This window comes from Tachysurus vachellii, chromosome 1 (assembly GCF_030014155.1).
Source record: "Tachysurus vachellii isolate PV-2020 chromosome 1, HZAU_Pvac_v1, whole genome shotgun sequence".
NCBI classification, from domain to species: domain Eukaryota; kingdom Metazoa; phylum Chordata; class Actinopteri; order Siluriformes; family Bagridae; genus Tachysurus; species Tachysurus vachellii.
The window spans coordinates 6,233,849-6,255,192 of NC_083460.1; the positions used below are offsets into that span (position 1 = coordinate 6,233,849).

General features: G+C 38.6%; 1 protein-coding gene across 4 annotated transcripts in view; it reads left to right on the forward strand.

Moving 5' to 3' along the window:
* Positions 1-19,054, forward strand: part of LOC132845834 (receptor-type tyrosine-protein phosphatase mu-like) — a 192,439-nt gene extending 173,385 nt beyond the window's left edge. For all 4 annotated transcript variants that reach the window (XM_060870152.1, XM_060870161.1, XM_060870171.1 and 1 more), the window contains 11 exons: positions 2,242-2,339; positions 4,907-5,023; positions 5,579-5,733; positions 9,147-9,282; positions 11,076-11,225; positions 11,543-11,716; positions 12,332-12,463; positions 15,674-15,799; positions 16,345-16,508; positions 17,412-17,547; positions 18,062-19,054. In XM_060870152.1, coding sequence (XP_060726135.1) covers positions 2,242-2,339; positions 4,907-5,023; positions 5,579-5,733; positions 9,147-9,282; positions 11,076-11,225; positions 11,543-11,716; positions 12,332-12,463; positions 15,674-15,799; positions 16,345-16,508; positions 17,412-17,547; positions 18,062-18,115 — 1,442 coding nt within the window. In that variant the 3' untranslated portion in view covers positions 18,116-19,054. The remainder of the gene's footprint in view (positions 1-2,241; positions 2,340-4,906; positions 5,024-5,578; positions 5,734-9,146; positions 9,283-11,075; positions 11,226-11,542; positions 11,717-12,331; positions 12,464-15,673; positions 15,800-16,344; positions 16,509-17,411; positions 17,548-18,061) is intronic.
* Positions 19,055-21,344: the final 2,290 nt, after the last annotated feature.

The window sequence follows — 21,344 nt, forward strand, 5'->3', positions numbered from 1 at the left end:
ACATTGCTGGACTCCACAAATCAATGGATCAACCCACATTATGCTGATCTTTCACTTATTTTCTCAAATGAATTGTTCTCACCCTCTTTTCTCTCTCATCTTCTCTGTTTGTCAAGAGTCAATCAATGCCACATTCAGCCTCACTGAGCGCTGTTAATTTGATTATTTGGTCCGTTTGGATAAATCAGACTGCAGTGCAGGGCTCTGTAAAACAATTAAGAACTCTTTTGTGTGTGCGCACAAGCACACAAACACACACACATCTTTACCTCGTAATAAAAAAGCCATAGAGCTGCTCATGCACACTTGAGCAAAGCTTTATGGGTAGTTTTAAACACACTCGAAATCAGATTATATTTAATCTGCGTTCGATCTATTCCCCGGAGTCTGAGCTCATAGAATCTCATATTTTAAATTCAATCTTGAACCATTTGGATGCTTTTTAGGCAGTTCCCCTGTTTCCTGGAAAACCTGGATGCTCAGATTTATAGAGTAATTTTCCAGTAAAATAAGAAAATGGATCAAATATCCAGGAAATATTAGTGCAGTCAGGAAAAGCATAAAGTTGTACGCTTTTATCCATGATGCACTATAAATGCATAAATATTTGTGTCCTTGATGCTGTTTCAGCATCAATTGATAGCCTATTGTCTTTTGAAATCTGTAATGGATCGGATGAACTCTGACTCTGTGGATCTGTTGAAGCAAGGCTGGATTTCCTCAGTTATTTGGCAACTTCTGTATCATCAGCCAATTAGAGCCAATCTGATGAGAATTTTTATCTGAAATGGAGCCACATCTATGATATCAGAAACCCATGGGACTGATGTTAGAGGTACAGAATGTTATACATAGATTTTTTTTTATTATCAGAAATGTATTAAAGTACCTTGTAAGCTTTTGATTTTTTTTTTTTACTTGAAGGACGAACAGCGGATTCAGAAATCAAATCCGCGTGTGTTCAGATGGAGACTGGTGTTTAAGGCTCAGTCAGTGTGTTATGACAGGCTACAGTGTACCATTCGAATCCTACACAGCAGATGTCCTGTTTGTCACTCAACAAGCCAGGCATCAATCCCAAAATTCCCTGCAGGCCGGCGGTCAGGGGAAGGGGTCCAGAGTTTGGCAGAAGAAGCCTTGAGTTTGAGCAAACTTGCATGCTTTTTTTAATTCAGAAAGCTGATTAGAGAAAGGGAGAGGAAAGGAGTAGGAGGAAAAGAGGAGCTTGGTTTGTGTGTGTGTGTGTGTGTGTCTTAATTCAGATATGTTTGTGCATGTACATGCTGATGCTTAGTTGCCCCCATCAGTATCAGTGTGTACAAGCATGGTTGAGTTTGTGTGTGTGTGTGTGTGTGTGCGTGCGTGTGTGTGTGCGTGTGTGTGTGTGTGCATGCGTGTGTGTGTGTGCGTGCTTGTGTGTGCGTGTGCTTGCCTGGAGTAGCAGCACTCGGCCCAGCTGTTTTGTAATGACATTTTTATGAGCTGGAGGAAGATCAGGAGGTTGTATCGAGTCTCTGCTGAATGTAATTTGCCTCTGGCTGCAGGTAATGTGAATTAGCTCCAGCCCTTACACTGGGATTTGCAGACTAATTAATTTGTCGCAAGACTTTTTTTTTTTTACCTTTGGTACTTGATTAAAAACAATATTAATTCAAATGAATTAGATTCCTTATTCAAAACGGACGAAGCATAATGGTCACAAGCGGCCGAGTCGGACATCAGTCTCTGCCTCTTGGTTCTCTCAGTCAATTTGTGTTTTTAATTTCATGCACAATTTGGTTGTTATGGTTGTTATTAGTATATCGCCGTTGAAGACTGTTTTCATTACGAAAGGATTAGAATTGTGAATGCGTATAAATCAAGGCAGCACAAAATTCTTTATATTGAAGCTGAAATGAAATCACAATATCTAACACAGTAGATGACTAATAACATCAACGCATACATTATACTATATACATACATTAGAGAACCCCTAGTGGTACCTGGTTGTAACACAATGTATATGTATTACTTCCCTTACAGTGTTCTAATCCAGGTTTTTCTAATCCAGTAAAGCAAAAATTAACTTAAGCAACGATTGAAATGTTGGAAAATAACTGATTTACTGTACATTATATTCTATTATATAACCCTCTGATTGCTCTGTAAGTCTCCAGTATGTAATATAGTGTGTTATGTATATCCGAATGTGAGCTCGTAATGATCGACTTTACTGTATTGTGTTGATTCTCTGCGCAGGACCCATGCAGGAGACAGTGATTGACTTCTGGAGGATGGTGTGGCAGGAAAACACAGCCACCATTGTCATGGTTACTAACCTAGTGGAAGTTGGAAGGGTGAGTAGAGAAAGATGTGACACATCCCACTGTAGTACATGTCTCCTGGTAGAATTTTCTGAACCTAGAGTATAAGCTCTAGTATCGGGTTTTACAAATTCAAAAGAGTTTGCTCGAATTGGATAGCAACGCTCCCCTTGGAGTGAACTGAGTGAGAACTAATCAATGTAGCTCATTACCACACGAGCATGAAATGGCTTTTCGGTTGGCCTTTTGCATGATGACCAGCTCTCCAAACCACTGGACTCCAAATCGCTGTGTTTCTAATTAGCCATGAGGATGATGGGAAGTTCACATTGCCTGGAAACAGCATCGTCCATACACAGCAGTCGGCTCAGAACAGTTATATTAAAAAGAAAATTCAAACCCAAAACCAGTTTCCCATGAGACTCTGGTATGGATGGATTAGGAGGGTTAAGTACCAACAGGATATTAGTATGAGTAGTTTTTTTTATAGTGTCTAAATCTCATTATCATCTCATACAAATATCTTAAACATATTGTTTTGGGGGTTTTGTGGAACCAAGCACAAACACACCACCAAATTGCAAGTAAAATAATGAGGCTGGGTCTGATTTCCTTCTAGACCAGACTGTAGAATCATGCAGTGTATCAGTGACAGTAGTTTCAGGTGATTACTGAATGACACACTCTGTAGATCCCTATTTAACCTTCACTGGCACATCTGTAGCAGTGATTGGGATGTCAAATGTGAATATTGTCATGGGAGAAATGAATAATACTCAGTACTGTATCGGCTACTGTATCTGCTCCTACGTGGGCGACCGGGTGGCATGCACTGGTCAGGCAGATGTGCCCTGCTGCAGGCTGGGAGTGTGTTATAGTAATCTAATGCATCCTGCTGATGGTGGTGGGAATGTTGAGAAAGTGTGGGGGGGGTGGGGTGGGAAGTGGGGTTAGGTTAGGACTGGCGGTTCTCCACAGAGAGCTATAAACCCACCGCTGTGCTCCTCCACCACCCATCTGCCTCCATTCTGCACCAAACACTCAGAGAGGCGAAGGCCAGATCGCATGAGCCCTGCAGGGGAGGGGGACTGGCAGAGAGAGAAAGAGAGAGAGAGAGAGAGAGAGAGAGAGAGAGAGAGACAGGGATGTGGTAACAGAGGAAGGAAGAAAGAATTAATAGACGGAGAGAAGGAAGATCTGATATAATTTATTATTCTCTATGCATACTCTATGATGTGCACATCACTGCATTAGTCAGTCAATTTATTTGAACATTTATGATCATGCATGCATGTCTACATGGTCCATAATACGCCCACCTTTCTCTCTTTCTCTGTCTAACACACACACACACACACACACACACACACACACACACACACACAGCTCTTAATTGATGGAATAATATAATGGCTGTGGCCTAATGTAATCTTGGCGGAGATTGAGATGGAGCAGTTTGGGTTGTGGATTTCTCATCTCAAGTGTCACCAAGGGACCTCAACTTTTGCTCTCCTCCTCCTCAACTGTCCCTCCATCCTCCAGTCTCATTTCCAGCCTTAATGACGCCGGAGAGCCACCAGAGACAGATTGAATCTTGCCATGGCTTTGTGTGTTTCAGATAACAAAAAAAAAAACCCTTTCAGAGACATTAAGCAGTTTTCAGCTACTGCTGTATCAAATGAGATATTAAGATGTTTTGTGCTGCTAATGCAATAACAATGTTGTCATCTTGCAAATTGCACATTTAACCGTGTCATGTATGAGAGTCTGATGTTTATCAGTATAATACTGGAATATAAAGAGGCATTGGGTCTGAGCTCAGGGTGTCAGATGTCATATTATATTTGGTGGAGCTTAACGTGAGAATGAGACAGCATTACAGTGTGAATTATGTTTTTGTCGATACCTGAGAAATCTATATGGAGCTTTAGCTGGAGTTTTCTGCAGAACAGAACTGACTTAGGACAGCATCCACTTACAACATGTTAGTCTGATTTTCAGACCATAGTAACTCACTTGTATCGATTCACTGTATGTTTTCTGTCTGACATTCAGATCTTTTTTGCATATTAGGTATATAATGTGTCTGTATCTGTCTCGTGCTCCAAATATCTATATGCGTCGACCGAACCATAAGGCTTTTGCTTTTTGGTTGTCTGTTTCTTGGTGTTAGTAGTCTCATTTAAAGCATTATGACCCTGACCAGGAAGTTACTACGGATGTTGCAAATGCATTGTGGCTTTTTCTTTTCCTTGGAAGCTTTATTTCTGATCTCTTAAAACTAATCCCATCTGCCTCACGTTCACGTAACCTGACTGTAGGGTCCCGATCCAGATGTGCACATCTATTGGACAAGCTTTCTAGAAAAACATTTTAATTAAAACAGCAACTTATTCATCTTTATTTTTGTTTTATTACAACATGTATTTGGTTCCATTCCTACTGCATATGATTATTATCAATGAGTAATGGGTTTGTAATAAAGCTTCCTCAGCTTAGGCTATACACTGCAAGTTAGATGTGTATGAAACTAATAAAATATTTTCATCCAAGATTGATTGCGGTAATGAGTTTAATTGAATGTGTGTTTATCCCGTTAGGTGAAATGTTGTAAGTACTGGCCGGATGACACAGAGATATACAGAGATATGAAGGTGACGCTGATAGAGACCCAGCTCCTGTCTGAGTATGTCATCAGAACATTCGCTGTGGAGAAGGTGAGTAAAAAAAATGGACCTTTACACAAAAACTTTGGTGAGAGGCAGCTGAAGAAGGATACAGCTAAGCCACAGTATACTGGCTTTATGAATTTGTAGCAAATGCGAGTAGACGTGCTCATCTCTCATCAGATCACATATGTTCCATCTCGCATGCCTTTAGAGAAGGGTGACTGCACACAACAAAGTATTTTCTCCGTTCATTAATTTCTAATCTTCTTCCTAGTCTCAGAATAGATTGATACAAAGATAACCTGTCTTGTCTGCATAATTCTTTCTTAGCCCAAGAATAAAAATAATGAAAAAATGTATAGTGTTAGCATTGTCAAGGGCATTTCAAAGTATAACAGGATATGACTGCTAGGTAAGTAGAAATTTAGAATTTAACCCTCTCTCTCTCTCTCTCTCTCTCTCTCTCTCTCTTTCTCTCTCTCTCTCTCTCTCTCTCTCTCTCTCTCTCTCTCTCTCTCTCTCTCTCTCTCTCTCTCTCTCTCTCTCTCTCTCTCTCTCTCTCTCTCTCTCTCTCTCTCTCTCTCTCTCTCTCTCTCTTGGTAGAGAGGGGCACACGAGATTCGTGAAATCCAGCAGTTTCATTTCACAGGCTGGCCGGATCACGGTGTGCCATACCACGCTACAGGACTACTGGGCTTCATCCGCAGAGTCAAGGCCAAGTCAGCTGCCAACGCTGGCCCTATTGTGGTTCACTGCAGGTAGCACGTCACTCCCTAATTTTTTAATCAATACATTAGCTGAAATACTAGTAGCCATAGTAAGTTAGCCTTTTTATCAACATTTTAAACATCATCACAATTATTGATTACAGCGATTACAAATCCAGTATCCTAAACTTTCAAGCCTACGAGCACAGTAGCCTGAACCTTCTAGATTTCCAGAAAAAGAATGAATGAAAACCATTACAGACATTCTGCATTAGCTAATTACTACAAATAAGAAAACCAATGATTCAGCCAGAAATGCAACTTCAGCACTTCTGTTAGATGGATATTTCTTAACACCCCACTGAGTTGGAGCTGATTTATGATCATCCATATTTAGTAAGACGGATTCGACAGCAGGTTCAAGTCCAGCAGTGTCTGTCCATAAAGTTCATCTCTTACTTCACCTCTTTTGTCAGATCTAAATCACATTGTGGCACTTACTTTATAGGAGTATTTATCAAGATGTATTTCAAATGAAATGAATGCTTCATGCATTATTGCAATGCTTACACACAGTGCTTCATGTTTTACAGTGTACTTGTAGGTTTTTTTTTTAAGTTTTGTTAGAAATACATCTAGAAGTATTGTACCTTTATATGTTTACGTACAGTCTACAAATTCCAACATGCCTAGTTCCCTATCTACTATTACCAAGATTGATTGAGATTACTGTACGCAGTGTACTGTTGTTTTGTAATATTTCAATTATTATTATAATATTACATGTTAATAAATGCGATACTGCTTTATTTTATTACATGTGAATAAATGCGTTACTGCTTTAAATTAATATTAGAGACTGAGTAGGCAACCATATAAACAGTTAATTTCTATTTCTTAGTAACACATTTTCATGTTAAAATATAAACAATTCTAACATAATTTCATTAAATTATCATTAGCTATCATTTAGTATTACCATGCTCATCACTGCCTTATTATCATTAATTATTATTATTATTATTAAATAAATAAAACAATAGCTTGAAAAAATGCGAAAAGCATTCGTGAATTGAAAAAAAATTTACATGACAGTGAAACTGATGGAGCCGAACCAAACAGACTGAATGACGAGTGAGTCTGTAAAAATAAATAAACAAACAAACAAACAAATAAAGAAAGAAAGAAAGAAAGAAAGAAAGAAAGAAAGAAAGAAGAGTAAAAGAATGAATTTTAAGACCTGCATTGCCTAAGGATTGCAGCATTCTTTGTCAGTTTATGAGAGCAAAAATAAACTTTCAAGCAATGCACAGTTACTAATTAAATTCTGGGGGTAAGGAATTAAATGCAAATATGAGCGAGGCATAAAAGAAACCTTCAGATAATTCCTGAGGTTAAAATTTATGACTGTACTGTTAAAAAAGCAATCAGCACATACATGCCTTTTGTCATGCGGGTTGCGTAAAACACAGAGGTGCAGGTGGAGAAGGTTTTAATAAACACTGTGGCACACAGTCCAAAACACAAGGCAAAGTCTAGAAAACAGGAAAAGGTCGAGAGTTCAGCAAATGGACTAGGCTAGGACGAGAACACGGACACCAGAAAACATGAGCTATGGTCAAAAATACACAAGATATATATATATATATATATAGATATATATATATATATATAGATATATAGATATATTTAGAGATTGATATATATATATAGAGAGAGAGAGAGAGAGAGAGAGAGAGAGAGAGAGAGAGATAGATAGATAGATAGATAGATAGATAGATAGATAGATAGATAGATAGACGGATGGATGGATAGATAGACAGATGGATGGATGAACAGATGGATGGACAGACAGACAGACAGACAGACAGACAGACAGACAGATAGATAGATAGATAGATAGATAGATAGATAGATAGATAGATAGATAGATAGATAGATAGATAGATAGATAGAATTTTAATGTCACTCCATAGTACAGGTACATAACAACAAAATGCCATTTAGCATCTACCATAAGTGAAAATAGTAGAAACAATGTGAAAAGGAACAAGTGTGGATAAATATGTCAGTATGTGTACAACAATAAATAAAGTTAAGGCAGGTGTTATGTGCATATGTATAGTATGTGCCAAATAGGAATATGTGCCTAAAATAGGAATATATGACTAAAAAATATAATTATATATAGTGTGCAAATGTGTGCATTCTGTACATGAGTGACCAAGAAATGTACATGTACAGTATATGTACAGATAATATACATATACGGATGTAAACTAGGGTCAGCAAAGAATTTACAGTTATATACAATTACAATTGGTATAAAAGATGTAACAGAATGTACAGGGTGGAGCAGAAATGCAATGTGATCACAGATATATTATACAAGTATTGGTATTAGTGAGACATTCAGGGTCCTGTATCTCTTCTTGGATGGAAGGAGGTGGAACAGTTTGTGACTAGGATGGAAAGAGTCCTTGATTATATTGTGTGCTCTGCACAGACATCTACTGTGGTGAAGAGACTGAATGGTGTGAGACTCAGTTGTGTGCCAATGGTGCGTTGGGTTTTTTTTTCATCACCATTTGTAGTGGTTTCTTTTCACACAGTTTGGAGTTGCCGTACCACACTGTGATTGAGTTTGTCAGGATGCTCTCTATGATGCAGCGGTCAGAGTTGTTTAGGATCTCCGGGGATAGATGAACTTTTTGAATCTTCTAAACATTACAACACAAAGTTATGGCTACTGCATATCTTATGGATACTGCATCTCTTAGCCAGAATAGAAAAAAAGAAACTGGAATCAAGAGGAATCAGGTTTGGTACAGCGAGGTCACAAGCATACAACACTGATACTTTGCTCTGCATCACACAAGAGTCTAAACCCCAGAAAAAATCAATGGGGAAACACAGAACATGTGAGAACGATCAAGGACACAGTCAGGGAACAGCCAATAACAAGGCAGGGGCAGAGACAAGACATGAATCAAAACAAAGACACGTGTAAATATAAACAAACAGAGAATAGAGAAGGACATAAACAGAATACATGCTGAAATAAACTGGTGTTACTGGTCGCCGTGTGTTGCGCAGGGATTCGTGAGACCTTTTTATACACACTCATCTAATAACCTAAAAAAAAAAAAATCCCTACTGTACTGTATGTAATTCTTCAGCCAGATAGTTTGCATTAAACCTACATCTTTATAACCAGCTATCATTTAACTTTTCTAATAACCTGAACATCATTACATTTCTTTCTGGTTTCACTGGTAATATTCACACAGTAGATGGCGATAATTGAAACAGCACTTTACATCTTATGTCTGGCACCTTAGATGGGAGAGTTAAGATCTTCTCAAAGCCTTTCCTCAAATCTTCTCTTGTCTAGTTTTCAAACTTTCTTTCCAATCTTTCTGCATTAAATTAAAGACAGATTTTCGTGATTGTTCTTTCTGCAGCGCGGGTGCAGGCCGGACAGGCTGTTTCATCGTGATTGACATCATGTTGGATATGGCTGAAAGGGAGGGCGTGGTCGACATCTATAACTGCGTCCGTGAGCTGCGATCTCGCCGGGTTAACATGGTCCAGACTGAGGTACTCGTTTATATGCTGACTTTTAAACTTCTTGTTAACAATGGTGTCTTGATTTGTAAATCCTTCATGGTAACTAGAGATGACACGAAACTGTAAGACCGAAATATGGGGTGACAGCAGGGACAGGAGGAGATAATAAGATAGACCCCAGGAGAGAGAGAGTGAGAGAAATGTAGGGCAGTCGAGGAAGAGAGAGAGAGCTTATGTGAATTAAAGGGACCACAAATAGTCTGTAAACTGCACATTTATCCATTCAAGGCCTGTTCCTGTACTCTTTTTTTTTAGACAATCAACAAAACACTCTCAGTACTTCCTGCCTGTTTAGGAGCCAATCAAGACTTAGAGTGTGACACAAATCAGGTGGTTATAAGTGCCATAAAGATGCAGGAATAGCTATGGGCGAATATTTCTGTGATTCTACTGCTTTCAACAATTTTATGCTGAAGAACTCTTTGCTTTTGTGAACACATACCATCTGGACTGAGCTGTAGACTAGCTGAATGCACCATTTCCCTGTAATTCCATTTAGATCACAAGCATCATTGGATTTAATGGGCAAATGTTTCATAAATGACATCTGGATTGGGGTTTGAGTAACTACGCAGGCAAAGCTTCTCTGATTCATCCTCCACAAGTTCAGTGACCTTCAAACTGTGTGTGTGTGTGTGTGTGTGTGTGTGTTTTCCCTCACAGGTGTTTGTGCGTGTTGACATTGCCCCTCACCCTGCAGGCACTTGTTACCTTTTGATGTGCATGTTCGAACTGTCTGTGATTATTTGCGACAACTGAAAGTGATTTGTGTTGCAAATCAGATCGCTTTCATTATAAAGACACGTTTATAAACACACGTTCAAAAACATTTTTTATCTCGTAATTTGGTTGGTTTGAAGTTAATTGAGATCCCAGCTGTGCTCCGATTGGTCTGAGCAACAGAAAGGTCAAAGATCATTAGCTACTCTAGCAGGCACGTTAATTATGGAAGCACTGACCCTGTGTCATGATTTAGTCAAAAGTGACAAGGCCAGATTGTCTCCAAATGTCACTTCAACAGTGATTTCCATCAAATCATCTCTTTGTGAATGGTGAAAAGGGATGTGACCTCACGTATCTTGTCTCTGCTGACTGACGTTTAAATAAAATCAGAACTATTACGAAACGCTCATCTGCACATCTCGGTATGATTTGTGTGCTAAAAAATCTCTTTCAATTTAAGAAGCACCATTACATTAAAGTTGAAAATTTTACAACTTGAGTTCATGTTATTAAGGATTTTAATGCCCTCAAATTAATGTTGTAATCGGTATAGTCTTTCTAACAATGGCTTTGACTTCTGCAACATTTCTAAAGTGTTATGAACATGTTAGTAAAAGCAAATTAACGACTTGTGAGATAACGAATTAAAAGAAAGTATTCGTAATGATCATTTTTCTCTCTTTCTTTTAAAGATAAACTCGCGCTAATTCCACTTTATGACTTTTCACTTTAGCTTCATTAAATTCCTGAAATGCAAATGAATGTGTTGTAGTTATAAAAACAAAATAAAGCTATACAAAGGTCCCATGGTAACTAACAAAAAAGATGAAGCAGGTGCAAATTTTCAGTACAGTATCCTGGGCCATTTATTGTGGATTTTTAGGCCATAGCACATCCTCTGTGTTTTACAATGACTGCAGTGTATTAGATACATTTCACAGCAAAATCTCACATATGTTTTTTGGATGTCATCCATCAACCATCAATTATGAGCATCGATCTTTTAACTGAAGTAATCCGAAGACATTTTGTTCTTTCAGGAGCAATACGTCTTTATCCATGATGCCATTCTGGAGGCATGTCTTTGCGGTGACACCACCATTCCTGCCAATCAGCTCCGTTCTGTGTACTACGACATGAACCGGTTGGATCCCCAAACCAACACCAGTCCAATCAAAGAGGAGTTTAGGGTAAGAGGGAAGTGGATTAAAGGAAGTTTGGGAATGAGAATCCAAGTCTCAGCTTTACACCAACATGGTCACACACTTACAGATTTACAGATTTTTTACTTCCTAGATTCTCAAGGTTCTTGATATTCATTATTTACTGCCAGTTTGCACTGTGATATAAATACTGATGTAAATATGGTTAACTGTGAATGTGTGTTATATATATATATATATATAGTAGATATCTTGCTTGAAGGCCACGACTACTACAGTATGTACAAGTATAATGTGAAATTATATTAGTTTCACCTTGATTTCTGTGAATGTGTGTTATAAAGACACTGAACATGGTGACCCCAACACTGCGCGTAGAAGACTGCAGCATTGCACTACTGCCACGGAACCATGAGAAGAACCGCTGCATGGACGTGCTGCCTCCTGACCGCTGCCTGCCCTTCCTCATCACCATAGATGGAGAAAGCAGCAACTACATCAATGCTGCTCTTATGGATGTAAGACAGCCAAAACCGCTCGCATCTTCTCACATTCTCACAATCTCTTTCTATCCTTCAGAACTAGTGGCTTTATTTACAGAGCTGTTCACCTGGCATGGTGTTTTTTTAATAAAGTAATTTAATTAACAATTTAATATATTGAGGTCACACCTTTACCTTTAAAATGTGAGCGAGACAAAGAGAAATCAATCGAATTAGACGATATGGCCTAAGGAACCTTGTCATGGAGATGATTGATAATGTTACACTTTAGTTCAATCATGGAATGACACATAAAGGACATACTGGAGTCACTGACATGGATATACCATTAACCCGAGTCACCTTCTCAAAGTGAAAACACTTTTTCTTCCATTAAATAATTAACTGAAGCCATCGTATTAAATATGTTGTTGCCACAATATGTGTCATGGACTCAAGTTACACAATTCATAACCATGCCTTTGAGATATTCTGGTCAAGGAATAATCATTTGTGGCAATGAGATACTACACTTGTGGTCTTTAATTATAAACTGTATATGATCACTGTCACATCAGATGAATTAATAGTAAGATCAACATACTGGGATAAAATTATTCTTTTTTCTCTCACCTTTCTCTCTTTCAACAGAGTTATAAGCAGCCTTCTGCATTTATCGTTACCCAGCATCCGTTACCAAACACAGTGAAAGATTTCTGGAGGCTAGTTCTGGACTATCACTGCACATCCATTGTAATGCTCAATGATGTGGATCCTGCACAGGTAAGGACAACTGGATGGATGGGAGGGTTAATGGATGGGTAGATGGATGGTTGGATGGACGGGTGGATGGACGGATGGATGGATGAATGGGTGGGTGGATGGATGGATGGACGGATAGATGTGTGGATGGACAGATGGATGGATGAATGGGTGGGTGGATGGATAGATGGACGGATAGATGTGTGGATGGACAGATGGATGGATGAATGGGTGGGTGGATGGATAGATGGACGGATAGATGTGTGGATGGACAGATGGATGGATGAATGGGTGGGTGGATGGATAGATGGACGGATAGATGTGTGGATGGACAGATGGATGGATGAATGGGTGGGTGGATGGATAGATGGACGGATAGATGTGTGGATGGACGGATGGACAGATTTATGGATCGATAGATAGATAGATAGATAGATAGATAGATAGATAGATAGATAGATAGATAGATAGATAGATAGATTTTTCACATGATCACTTGTTAAATGTGGAAATAAAACATCTGCTCTAATAGGAAAGTAATCAACAACAGGTAATGAACACAGAAAACTAAAAGTGCGTAACAATTACACACATCATTCAAATCTTCATACATGTATGGAGTATTCGAATAAGTGTGTTAAAATAAATCCTAATATCAACCAGCCAGAGCCATCTGCTATTCCTTCAGTCAAGAATTCGCAATCACTCTGGTACAACTTAAATCTAATGAATAGACCCAGCTAAGTAATAGCATACTGTATGTGCAATATCTCACTGGTTTACCTCTAGAACTAAAATACTGAGATAATTATATTAACTTACATTATTTACCTTAATCTATGATGATATCTGTGGCGTTGTGATGAAGAGACTGTAATTATTCATGTTAGACATCAAACAAATAATCAGACCGAATAATTCAAAACGAATGGCTAGCTGAGGTACCTCTATATGCACTGTGTAGACATCGACTCCAGTGTATATTTGCGCAAGAGTGTGAAAGAGTTCTGTGTGTCTGCGTTCGTGACTCTGCATGAATGTGCGGTCGTGTGTGTGTGTGTGTGTGTGTGTGTGTGTGTGTGTGTGTGTGTGAAGAGAGTAAGAGACTCTAGGAGGGTAGCAGCCTGAGGCTCTGTCATAAAACCCCAGAATCAAAGCTAAGAGTGAGGCACAGAATCACACCATCTCTCCTTTCACTCCACCAAAACATGTCTCCTGCACCATTCTCCCCTCTTCTCACACTAAGGAGTCTTTCATTCCAAATTCTAACTGTAGCCACTGACACTATGAGGTCTAGGTACCGGGGCAAACACATACAGAGCACACACAATTAGACAGTGAATGTTTCACTCTTTCTTATTTCTCACTTGTAAACACATACACAGCTCAGATTCTCCAACTGCGCTTCCAAGCTCATAGTCACAGTTAGGACAGGACAGTATGTGTGATCCAGAACTGTCTGTGTTAAATACCCCATTCTGTTTCTCTTTCTATTACACTCCATAATTTAACTCATAACATTTCCTGTACGACGATAGGGATAAGTGAAATCAGTAACAACAGATGCATCAAGGTCTAATTCGTGTAGATTTAGTATATTTTTCATAAAGCAGCTTTTATCTGGCACATACATTACAAATTCTTGATCTCCTTCTAGAATCTCATGGCTACATTAAGTTGTAAATAATCCAATGCAAAATAACAGGATTTGCTGGACCGAGTGTTCATTTATGAGCTGTAGATTAATAGGTATGGAAGCTGTATTGACAGCATAGAATCAGATGCGATGATCCTCTTCTCTCATTGGTCTAAATCCCTCTCATATGTTTCTACTCAAGAAAAATTCCCTAACCTCAGAGCTGTTACTTTACAAAGGCAATTCAGACGATTGCGTAATCCGAACGTGGTATCCAGAAAGTCAGCTTAAGCAGCTGCGTGTCCCAACTCTGAATTCTGATAACTTTCCCCTTGTGAATGTTGGTGGAATTTTTCAACTTAAGAAGCCAGGTATTCTGTCTAAATAATTGATGCTATTTGGCAGATACCTTTATGTTTGTCTCTCTTTTGTTGTTACACTACTGAGCAGTTGAGGGTTAAGGTTAAGGCCCCAGCAGAGGCAGCTTGGTGGTATACTACACAAATCCCAAGGTATTCTCCCAATTTTTCAAGAGTGTCTTCTTTTTTTTTTTTTTTGAACAACAAAAACAAACAAAAAAAATCCTTACTTTGGGCTGCATTCCGAGTCCGTAGCTTATGGCAGCAAAAGTTCAAAAGTGCAAACAAAACTCAAGTTATCTAGTCTCAGTAGCTTGTGGTTTGAATACCAATATGCACATTTCTGTATTAAACGCTCACTGTGCCTTTGTAACTCATCTCTGAATATGGCCCTTTGAGAGAAGAGTGAACATTGGCTGTATTAGAGCTCTGACATGAAAAGAGAGATGGGCATAATGCTGGAGCTGGATGATCTCAGTGCCTGGTGAGATCCCACTCACACATCCATTATAGAAATCAGGTGACGTGCAGATTTCTTGCTTTTAGCTTGGCATACACATGCAGGTGGGTGCTGAATCAGTGCTTCACTTAGCTACAGTGCACCAGGCTAGGTAAATTCACACTGTCTGATGCTCTTAGCAAAGCAAACAGTGCTCTCTCCCTGCAGCCCACCTCCTTCCCTAACCTACACATCAAACACTAAAGAGCCAGCCTCGCTCTGCCAAGAGACACTCACACGGGCTCCATATCCTCTTCTCATCACTTATTCCTTTACAAAAAGCAAAGCAATCATGCGCCTGTTGTCAGAGAATGAAATATGTAGCCAGTGTGGATCATTTCTAATGGAAATGATCAAATGGGAAATGATTTGAATATATGAATAAATAATGAAAAGGCAAAGATCTGATTCTTTGTGAGACTGCATGGCTTATTCATGCTATCGCTGTGACATTCACAGCTCCGGCAGATAAATATTTTAAAACGTGTTGGAATTGTTTTTTTGTGCACATTTGCTGATTCTGTTTTACTGTTTGCATTTGTGTAGTGTTCTTTTTAGTGTGAGTGTTTTTTTTTTAACATTCATCTGAGGGAAAGAGTAAAGAAAGTTTACAAGGGCAATGTTTCACTAGATTAATGCTAGAGTTCCTACTAATGTTATGTAATCTCTCTCTCTCTCTGTGTGTGTGTGTGTGTGTGTGTGTGTGTGTGTGCGTGCGTGCGTGCGTGTGTGTGTAGCTGTGTCCTCAGTACTGGCCAGAGAATGGGGTACATAGACATGGTCCATTGCAGGTGGAATTTGTGTCAGCTGATCTTGAAGAGGATATCATCAGCAGAATATTTCGCATTTACAATGCTGCTCGGGTGGGTTTCACACACACACACACACACACACACACACACACACACACACCTTGTACAGTACGCCCATGACCACACCAATCACAACCTGGAGATATAGTTTACTCGTCCCACCAGCTTCCACTCACTTCAACCCATCTCATCCTGCTGATGTACTTAACTGATTTCTCCCCAGTCTGCTGATATATCCCTTTACCACCCCTGCTGATTTAATTTATTCACAACTCCAATCATAGCATATCCAGCTGACTTCACTTTATTCATCCCAGCAATCACAGCACAGCTTGCTGATTCTCTTTACTCATCCCACCAAACACAAGAGGACAAACTGTACAAACTGCTGGATTATTTGTTCCAACTAATCCCAGCCTGCTGACATCCTCACTCATCCCACTGTTATTCACAGCACAACCTTTTGACTTACTCATCACACCAATCACAGCACGGCCTTCTGACTTACTTCTTTCCCAATGTTACGATATATACAGAATTCCTATTGCCTTGACAGTGTGTGTGTGTGTGCGTGTGTGTGTGTGTGGGTGTTGTAGCCTCAAGATGGCTATCGTATGGTGCAGCAGTTCCAGTTCTTGGGCTGGCCCATGTACCGAGACACACCCATGTCCAAACGCTCCTTCCTCAAACTCATTCACCAGGTGGACAAATGGCAAGAAGAATATGATGGAGGAGAGGGACGCACTGTGGTGCACTGCCTGTGAGACACACACACACACACACACACACACACACACACACACACACACACACACATACACACACAAATGCACACGCATGCACACATGCTCAGGCACACACAAACACACACACACACACACACACGTAAACAGACACAAACACACACACAGACACACACAGAGACACACACACACAGAGTCACTGATACACCTGCTTGACTCAAACACATGGCTTCTAATGCATTCATGGACACAAAGTAGTATAATTCCCTTTCTTTCTTTCTTTCTTTCTTTATTTATTTCTTTCACCTAAAACATCAGCCTAATCACGACCAAATCAGTCTTTCTGTTTTCACATCACAAGTGCATGAAAACAGATCAATAATCATTAGAGAATTAATTAACAATTAAGTCCGCCAGAAGTTTGAAAGCCAGAGATATTTTCAAGCCAGGTTTTTGTGTTCAGGACAAAGCTAAACATCTCCCTCTAGTGTCAAAATACACTCACTACAACGAGGTGCACCATCGCATTTCCGTTATGCAAGAAAATCAAAGAAAGCCTTGATAATTAGCCGATGAGTTAAAGTGTGTTAATTACAGTGTTGAATCCCTAGGCCTGGATAATTATTATAATTATAATTATAAATGTAGAAAGTGTAGCGCGTGTGTGAGCACGTAACTCCACAACAGCTTTGACATTATCTGGGTTTAACCTCATAAAGAAAGGTGAAATAATTTTAGGAGGTGGAAATAAAATGCTAATTTTATATGAAAACCTTTTTACTTTGTCATGAGCACCTCACAAATATGCCACATCCTAACTAAAACAATGCAACTGCTTGGATGGTGGGTTTTTTTTTTTTTGTTTTTTACTGAATTATGGCCTGTGTGTGTGTGTGTGGGTGGGTGTGTGTGTGTGTCAGAAATGGAGGTGGACGCAGCGGAACATTCTGTGCCATCAGCATTGTGAGTGAGATGTTGCGACACCAGCGCACGGTTGATGTGTTTCATGCTGTTAAAACTCTGCGGAACAACAAACCCAACATGGTGGATTTACTGGTACAGCATTCACACTTTCTTCACATTTCTTTCAACCCACTTTCATTCAGAATTGTGCTCAAGGCTAAAGCCTTAAAAGTCATGTCGTCTTTCTTACCAGCCAGTTTTGTGAACATTCACTACAAATGTCACTCTCTATTAAAGTAACACATTACTAACTAAACACAACTGATGTACTGTATTGTTCTGCTCGTCTCTGTATGACCGTGATGGTTAGGTGTCCAAAAACCTTTGGCCTTATATATATTTAGAGTATATACAAATTACACCTAAATGTACAAACACCACAATGTCCCTTGTTACAGAGAATAAGAGAAGTGATTTGATTGGCTATGACATGACCACACCTCTTAATGTGTTCCTTTTTTTTTACAGTTAAAATACAGCATTATTAGATGTAGTGATCAGGTTCTGCTCTACAAAATTGTGTAGACATATAGAAAACATAACACTACTGTATAAATCATCAGCATCTGAATAACAGTGTTTGTGTCTTTGTGTTTTGTTTCTGCAGGATCAGTACAAGTTCTGCTACGAAGTGGCTTTGGAGTATTTAAACTCCGGCTAGCTGTGTTTTTGGATTTGATTTTTTTTTTTAATCAGTGTGTGTACAGCACTAGCAGTTCAGTGCATGTGTGTGTGTGTGTTTGTGAGTATGTATGTGGTCAGCTTGTACATTACAACAAATGTTCATTTATCTGACCAGGCTTTTTGAACTACTGGAAGAGTACAGTATATTGTCCAGCCGTCTTCTAACTGAAGTGTGTGTTGTAAACGAAGCCAGCTCACATTCTTCTCTCTTACTTTGGCCCTATTCTGTGCCCTTCGGTATCATTTTCCAGCTTTTGCTCAGGACCGTCTGTGTGTGTTATTGTAATGTTTTCCATTTCCTAACGCCGTGTGAAGAAACGCGCGAGTGGACACCATCGAACGCAAGAATCAAGAATCTTAACGTTATTTTATTGCGTAAATCAGTTGTAATATGTTAACAAGCAGAGTTTCACATGCCATCCATAGCATCACTGCATATTATGTGCCATGCTCAAAGGATCCAAAGCTTTTTTTTTTTTTTTTTGGCACTTTGTTTTTGATATTGTTTGTTTATATTGTAAATAGGATCAGTGTAGTGTATTATTTATTCACGCTGTGTATTTCAGTGACAATCGTGTACTGGGTTCATTGTTCGAATCGCCCGGAATGTATTGTCAGCTTTGGTTCATCTTGTTTGTAGAAATATTGTACATGTTTAAATATATACTGTATGTATCATAGCAAAAGGGGAAAAAAAAAAAAAAAAAAAAAAGACTTGATGTTATTATTTATCTCACAAAATCTACAAATCTTTTGGATCTCTTGGAAATCTGTCGAAGCTCTCGGATCCTCTATCAACTCGTGTGTTTTCTGAGAAGAACAAGAATCAGTGCCCTGGTTTGGTTTGGCAGCCAATGCTAAGACTTTTTAGCAGAGAAACTAAGAGGAGCTGGTGCGGGAGTAAAGTCCATGTACGTTGCGTTCATTTGTTTTTCATTTCTATATTAAAATGAGAAAACAAGGAAAGAGTTTTTTTATTTCAATTTTAATTTTATTCTTTTCATAAGCAGATATTTGTATAATTAAATATTGACACCTTTTTAATTGTTTCCACTTGTTTACCCACACAAAGTATTCAAATTAAACATTTACTGCAGTAGATCACAGCATGATCACAGAATTATCATGCTCACAGTAGATCACAGCATGATCTACTCTAGGCTATTAGACTACAACGGTCTACGTCCATTGTTCTAACTCTATTCTCATTTCAGAAAAGATATGAGACAAGTGGGATTATGTGCAGAAATCAATTCTGGGTCATTCATATATTCTTAAATTTCAGCACCTGGAAAATCCTCTTTTACTGTCATCCTCTTGCTATTGGTATGAATTGAGTTATATTAGCAGAACAATCTTTAATCTGTCCTTCTTGCTGTAAGCTACGCTGTCATGTCAGATACATCCAGGTCAGCAAGATTCTCAGTTTATATTTAGACCCCGTAATGTATGTGAAAGGATTAAAAGCAAACAGAGAAATTCAAGAGCGTATACAGTGGGATCCAGAAATCTAAGAGCACTAATGATTCTGTTTTAATTTAACACAGAGGTTTTTATCACAAATAATATTCTCAGCAACAACTTGAGAGAAAACTAGAATCTTAGAAATAGTTACATAAATGAAATTAATCAAAACGTAGTATTTCGTACGTCTTCACGCATGGACTCCACAAGTTTGTGTAAAACCCGAGGATCCGTTTTAGATCAAATCTATCTGAGTGTCACCTGAACACATGCTTCAGTGGTAATGATAAGACTCACAGTTAATCTGATTTTTTTCTGCAAAGCAGTTCACATGGACAAAAACACACGTTTGCTTACCTTTTTATAGTAATTGTGTAATTTCTGAAGAGATTTCACTATTCAGCATTCAGAATTTCATGTTTTTTATATACCGTAGGATGTAAAATGACAGAACGTGAGACACTCGATCCCAGAATCAAACTGGGGATGTTGATTGTTTATATTGAGACAAACCATGGCAGCTCTGCTTCTGTTCTCTCAGAGATGTAGGTGCTGCAGGTTGAGAGATAGACAGGTGAGAGTCACAGAGAGACAACTGCAGGACACACTGGTGTGACTCACTGGTAAGGAGACATGCAGGACTTTCCTGCTGCACCTCCAGAACTTTCTGTCTGAATCCTAACGACATGTTACACACCAAACCTCTTCCTAGGACACCGATCGAATAAAAGGATTGTAGCTTTGCATCAAGTGTAAAGCAAAAATACGTCAGATTTCATACAGTGAAGGTTTTAGTTGAACAGAGTTTACTTATGCTAAGAAAATATGAAGAAAAATAATAAGCTAAATATTATAACATATTATTGTGTGTCCACCAAACTTTGAGAGTGTCTTCGAAGTCAGATTTGACCTTTTTTCAAACGCAACAGATAAAAATCAGCTTCATTATGAATACGGTCATCCATAAGGCATATTCTTTATTCTTTAATAATTATTAGTGATTTTAATAATTCACATTCAAACCCATTTAAGAATGAACGTTTGTTATGAGCACGTAGTGTGTTTGCATACAGCGCCCTCTTGTGGAGCTTTATAAAATATCACCTTAATATATCAATAAGGTTGGTGATTAACGTTCAGCACTGGTAAGTACAAATATAAATATGTAAATATAAAATATACTATATAGCATATACTACTATAAAAATAACCAAAATGTCTAAAATTTAAAAAATATGTAAACTAATAACTAGTAAAAACAAAAAAAACACTTTATAGACATTATAGCAACAATAACTCAAAGACATGTACTATGGTATATTGTAAAGTATGGATTGATTCATTAATAACTTACTAAGTGATAAATTACAGCTACTAACTTGCTATATGAAACTGTCTAGAACAATGCCATCTATTTGTGCATGTACACTAATGGTGACAGTAACACAAGGCAGTCGTGGACATCTGTGAGCTCGTATATGCCGAAGAACCTAGATTTTTAGATTGGGATGTGTTACGCTGCCATTGGCTTTAAATGTCTAAGTGATGAAGCATGTGCTAATCTTCATTCTCACTGATTGGTAGCTGTTATATAACTGGAAAGAACTGGTGAGACTGGAAATTGGCAAAATGGCCAAATTGGTGGAGAAGACTCTAAAAAATTGTGAGATTTGGAAGTATGTCATGAGCATATTTTGTAACCGTTTTAAAGATATTTGATTATGCTGTTTATACTGTTTTGC